The following is a 5,990-nucleotide window of genomic DNA, read 5'->3' as shown; positions in this document are numbered from 1 at the left end:
GCAGGAGGGGTCAATTCCATCTCGACTCACAACTGACTACGCAAGTACTTGACTGCACCCAGTGACCTTTCGTCACTGAATTAGAAATTCAGGTAGTCCGGTACCAAAGTACAGTGAGTTGCTTGCTAGTCACAAGTTGCGATCTCAGGTCAGAGGGCCAAACTTATATCCATATCCACTCGGAACATCTCTTGACAGTAGAGCATTCCGGAATTGGTCACGTTCAGTGAAATGTACTTCTACACTTCACCTGTATGGCATACCAGTGTCTCCACACTCCTTGGTTAAGAGGACAACCAACGTATATGTCACACAACGACCTAATCTCGATAATGTTGTCGTCCTAGTAACAACATATCATTTGGTCGCGAACAAGTTTAAGGACTCAAAGATAAATCCTCCTTTATCATAACATAAGTCCTAAGGACTTCATCATATAAGAGTTCATTTGAAGATGAAATGATGAATAATGCCAAATAATATTTTATTAATTTGTCAATTTATTTACAAAATTCAATCATCAATATGCTGACGATTGACATTTAGGATACAATTCCCAACAATTATAGCATGGCAGATTACATGGCTATGCTTTGCCTGCAAGGTCTTCATGAATTTTGGAGTTTGTAGCATTATGATTTGAAGACAATTTAGGGAAATTGTCATATGGCAGAAACATCTCTAACTGGAGCAGAATCTTGATTGAAGTGTTTAATAAGGTTGTGAGGTTTATTTGGTGTAAGGTAGAGAAATACGAAGGTACCATCTAGGCCTTTTTAGTATATCGCATGCCTAAGAAATGTTCTTGGGTTTGTTGTCCTTCGGCAGGTAGAAAGACAATCTGCTAGTAGAGATGAAAAAAGAGGTAGCCACATACCTATTGAAGCAACTTTTTCCTTTATTTTGATTTTGATATTTCTCTTTTCAAGATTATAGTGGTGACAGTTGAAAACTTGAAGAGCTCATGAGAAAATTTTTTTGATGGAAAGAAGTGAGATGTTTTGGCTAAGAAATGGAAAGGGCGAAGCATAAGGGTTTTCTAAAAGTTGGCTTTAGTTAGGATGGTGGAGTGGGTGAGTAGCAAGTAAACTTGTTGCTTGTTAAAGGTGGAAGCACCTTGTTATTTAGGAAAGGGCCATGCAAGGTGATGGTGTCTTTTCTTTCTCTTTAGATTGCAGTTTTATTATTTTGCCTATTACCCTGATATAGAAATTGATTAGAGCAAGTACCTTTATCTTATGATCTTTTTATTTATTTTAATTGTTTTCTACCCACTCTGAAAGATGTTATCTTCTTATTTGTCATCCTTTTGCCCCTTTTAGAAAATATTCCATCTGTAACAAGCTTGATCTACACATGAAAGTTCGTATATGCTCACCTTCTTTTAGTTATTTTGCTATTGCTAGATCAAAACAATTGCAAACCCTTCCTTGCATCTCTTGCAACATTTCAATTTCTAAACCCCATTAAATGCACGACTTGTTGCTAGCCCTAGACTTGGATATGAACTGAAGGCAGGCAACCGATGTTAGGTGAATAGCTGGTTGTAAGGACCTTCCTCCACATACATCCCTAAAAACAGTAATAACTTGAAAGAATATAAAATTAATTTCGGGTTGTTTCTTACAGATCCTTTATCTGAGACTCAAACTTTGTCATGTAAAAGTATGTCATGCATTTTTTCCATAAGCCTTCATCCAGATGTTCATAACAAGTGCTGACAAAATTATAATTTGGAGAAGATTCATAATGCAAATATACATGTCAAAGCTTGGCATACTTCTTCAGAGTCTCTTCATAGCTCTTCATGCTCTCTGATGCTTGTTGATTACATATTAGAGTAACCCTAGATGTTGACAGAAGTACTTTGCTCCCTGTGGTTGAAGGGTCTCTCTTTTGGATCTGCACCTCCCATACCTATCCAACACTAATTATTATGTTAAAAAAGCATCATATGGTTCAACATAGACTAATCAACAAGTCTAAAAGTTTACGGTTGTCCATAAAAAAGATCAGGCTGCTTTGACCATTTTCTTCCTGTAACAAACAAGTGTGGTTCTTTTCTCTGTCGTTGTTGTTGTTTTTATTTTTACATAAATATGATGATTGAAGCAAAATTCATATAACTAAACTGATGAGATGACACTCGGAGAACTGCAATACAGTAACTGTAGATTCCTTCCTGCAATCCTCATCAAATTGTTGATACATAATCCTGTATATTTTAAATCCGTATATTTCATGTCAAGAACTTGAGAGTGACCGACTAGTTGAGCAAGTTAGAAATGCAATGTTCTTCTCTGGTATACCATTTCCTTATGTAGCGACATTATCAACTTAGAAGAACTAAGGTGCATATGATGTGGGTGGTGGACATGAGCAAGATTAAATCAGAAATTGCCTGGCCTTTTTTACTATAAGAAATATATACTTTCAACCTTTTGACTAGATCCTTGGTGGGGGTGGATTTTCTTGTTTCTAATCCCTATGACTTGTGGCTGAAAAGATAGAAGTCGAGGAGATTAGGGAGTAGATGTTTGCTGTTTGAAGAGATGGTGCGTTTGTTCCTGGCGGTTTCGACTTCCCTCTCTGTTTAAGAATTTAAAGATACTATTATGTATTAGCTTCTTATCTTGCAAGTGTTCTTCAGAGAATAAGGGGGGTGGGGAGGTGATTTTGGATTCAGCTTTTTCATCAAATCTTTCTACAAAAGAGATGTAAAGAAAATTAAAGTTTCTAGACCCAGTGACCTGATATTAGCATTTTAAAGTGGTTCTTTATCTGTTGTACCCACAGGTTTTTTATCGAAGGTGCATTACTTTTGAGCAAGATTTTCATTGCAATTTGGTATGTAGGCATATGGAAAAGATGTAAGTTGCATCATTTGCATGACTGACATGAAGCACAGAGTGTGCAGCATGTGTGGGTTTCTATTTTTGACTCTAGATGAAGGGTGGGCATAAATTCTTGTGTTCTCTATTTTATATTTATTTCTCTCTATTTTATATTTATTTATTTTTATTTTGATTTCAATATTTTTTTATTGTCTATATTAATACAGAGTTTTTTATATTTTTCCTAATTCTAATTCCTCGGAGGGAGAAATTCACTTTTTTATCTTGTTAGAGGGTTCATGATTACTAATCATAAATAGAGGTAGGATTAAAAAATAGATCTGGAGGAAAAAAATAAAAAGTAATTATCCAAAACTTCTGACTCTTATTACAAGTAGAACTAATGTCATCAAAGAAAACACCATTCTTTTTAGTTCTTTTTTAATTACGATGCGTGAAACGTTATTCCAAGAACTACTGAGGATGAAGGTAAGGGATCCTCTCTTTAGGTTATTATTATAGATCGTATGTGTTTGCTAAATTGGTCAGGACAAAATTCTTCATTAGATTTTGTCATGCTCATGTCAAGAACAAGGGGCTGCATGTTGCATGGAAGCAGATAATATTCGCATGTTACAGGAAATGACATTGAATATATGAAAACATTTTCCTGCTACAGTTTGTGGTGGTCTTGTGTCTGAAAGCCAACTTCCCAAGAGCTTTGTGATGGGGTAAAAATTATTGAGAACCACATGAAGTTGTTTGGAGAGTGCACTGCTATTTAAATATTTAAACACCCTCTTGGTCTTGACCCCAGGTTTTCTCTAAACAAGAGCTGGAGGTAGAAAGTTATGTAAATGATGTACGTGACAATGAGATTGTGTTCCTTGGGCTGAAAGGACTGCACTCATTAGAGCAACCCACTTTACCCAATTTCTTGTTTCTTTCGTAATCTGGCAATGAAAATACTGGATAAGATGGGAAATATGCAAGCAAACATCTTATGGGAAGTGATTAGTGGAAACTCCAAGGTCTGCATGAGATTTCAAGACCGGCTTGGTAAGGTGGACGTATCCTTGGCAATTTGAAAGCCTATAATATTATTCTTTACAAATGTCATTTAGATTCCGGGGAGTAGCACCATGATGTATGTCAACAACTAATCATACAGAAGAACTAAGAAGATAATATTAAGAGAGGGTCTTTAATGGGTGTGGAGGCCTTTAATTGGCAAGGTGAAAGAGTTGAATTATGAAAGGAACTTGGATAGGTCATCTGACTTAAGGAAGTATTTCCCTTGTCAAGAGTCACAGATCTTCCAATATCTTTGTGATTGTGGCAAAAGAGATCTCAGGCAAGAAGTGAATTAGAGTATTTTTCTTGAAGAGACCTGAGGTGGCTGCTGGCTGGATTTTGAGAATTGTTCACATCACTTCATCAGACCTACTTAATGACATAGTTGGAGTATTTCACTTTAGTCTCATCCGACAAAATTTTCTCCATAGATTTTCCCTTGATATTTAAAGAATACGAGACATCATTTGGTATAATCCTTGAATTTTACTTTCTTCGCTTGAAGTAGATGCTCTCCCTTACAAGTTCATTACCTGTTTTCTTTATATTTTTGAAAGAATGAAATGCCATCAAATTCATGAGGCAAATGACAAAAAGATGATTACTATTGCTGTTTTACTATTGTAGAGAGAATGCTTACAATGACCACATCTGAAAACAATATCCAAGAGTGATCTATCTATATGCTCTGTTGAGAAAAAAAATGAAAACAAACCTTTGTGTACTGTGAAGCATTTGTGCATTTCTTATGGCATGAGTAAATAGGAGTCATCACTTCATGGAATTGATGGATATTGTTTGGTTTTTCTTTAGTTGGACTGTGGAGTAGAAATGTTCTTCCAAGACATGGTCCAGGTTTGTTTCCCTACTTCTTGCTAGCTATAATTATTTCTGACCGACCTATTTGTTTTGATTCCTTCCTCTGACCAGTCTCCTAAACTTCTGTCAATAGGCCGAAATTAAGCAGCTGGCTTTCTAAAGTTCAAAGGCAGGTGTTGTTTGGGGGCTGTCTCTATCTTCTTTAATTCCAACGACAGTGGGCTGATGTGTTACAGGCTATCAACTTGCCCTGCCTGCCATTACCATTACCGTGCCATCTCTCAGATCCATAGGCCACCCCATGGATGATCTCTAGGCCACAGAATTATCCTCTCATGTGACTTTTGGATCAGAGTGCAGCTATGCAAGTAATAGGGCAGTGGAGGGCTACTTGCCCTACTGGATTTGAACACAATTTGCCTTGAGCCATGGAAGCAGATTTGGTTCCTTTACCTGGATGGTTTTGCCCTTCTGGATGGGCCTGGCTTCTGCCTCTACTTCTTCGCCGAGCACAGCTGGCTTGAGATGGTTGGTGGAGAGCTGAACCCCAACGACTCTCCGGAATCCAGTGGCCACATAGGCTCCAAAGCTGGCTAAGGTTTCTGCAATGAGAGCCGACACCCCTCCATTGAGCACATCAAAAGGCTGATACAAAAAACAAAAATTTTACTTAGGATGCTTCAATCATGTATAAAATAAGAAGGCAAAGACATCGATTTCTTGCATGACTTGGAATCAAACAGAGATGGATTACTAGTAGAGAATTCTACCTGGCAGCATGTTGTGGTGACCTTCAGCCTGCCTGCAACCTTTTCCGGTGAGATGAGCTCGAACTCGAAACCGATAGCATGGAGGGTTCGGTCGATAGCTGCAGTCATTGTTGCCGGAGATGGAGATGATATTCCTGTGGGATCTGGAGTTGGTGCCATCCTCTTTGGTGCAAGATGACATACTAGGTGGATTGTTTTATTTCCTCATCCTTTATGAAGGTACAAGGTTCAAAGAGGAGCCCACACACCTACCTCTTCTACCACACAGAATAAAAAAAAACATAAAGCCCACACCTACCTCTTCTACATACAGACACACACACACACAAAAACAGACAAGAAAACCTGTGCCTACCTACATAGTTCTGGGCTATTTTATCTTCTACAAAATCCTTTTTATCTCTGGAAAATGCTTTATTTCACTTTCTCTAATCGCTTCTTTTGATGGTCAGAGACTCTTTTCATGTCTCGCTCCTTTTTCGTCAGATGGTGT

The 5,990-nt window shown here is 37.7% G+C and overlaps 1 protein-coding gene across 1 annotated transcript; it reads right to left on the bottom strand.

Annotated features, from left to right (window-relative positions):
• Positions 1 to 1,585: 1,585 nt before the first annotated feature.
• Positions 1,586 to 5,711, bottom strand: LOC103698782 (1,4-dihydroxy-2-naphthoyl-CoA thioesterase 1-like). The gene is made up of 3 exons (XM_008780831.6): positions 5,498 to 5,711; positions 5,181 to 5,372; positions 1,586 to 1,917 (listed from the first exon to the last, which is right to left on the bottom strand). The coding sequence occupies exons 1-3, from the start codon at positions 5,654 to 5,656 to the stop codon at positions 1,765 to 1,767; spliced, it is 504 nt and encodes a 167-aa protein (XP_008779053.1). The 5' UTR covers positions 5,657 to 5,711; the 3' UTR covers positions 1,586 to 1,764.
• Positions 5,712 to 5,990: the final 279 nt, after the last annotated feature.

The sequence above is a fragment of the Phoenix dactylifera genome, chromosome 17 (assembly GCF_051530095.1).
Source record: "Phoenix dactylifera cultivar Ajwa chromosome 17, Ajwa_hap1_PhDact_Kaust_v1.1, whole genome shotgun sequence".
Classification (NCBI taxonomy): Eukaryota; Viridiplantae; Streptophyta; class Magnoliopsida; order Arecales; family Arecaceae; genus Phoenix; species Phoenix dactylifera.
Note: the sequence above shows the minus strand (reverse complement) of the source record. Positions and strands in the feature narration are given on the sequence as shown.

Bases quoted from the DNA above. Each gene is read 5' to 3' on its own strand.
- LOC103698782 (XM_008780831.6), bottom strand. From the start codon at position 5,656: ATGGCACCAACTCCAGATCCCACAGGAATATCATCTCCATCTCCGGCA. The intron at 5,373-5,497 runs GTAGAATTCTCT...TTTTTGTATCAG, and splicing joins TCACCACAACATGCTGCCAG to CCTTTTGATGTGCTCAATGG. The intron at 1,918-5,180 runs GTAAAGGAACCA...AGTGTTGGATAG, and splicing joins AGAAGGGCAAAACCATCCAG to GTATGGGAGGTGCAGATCCA.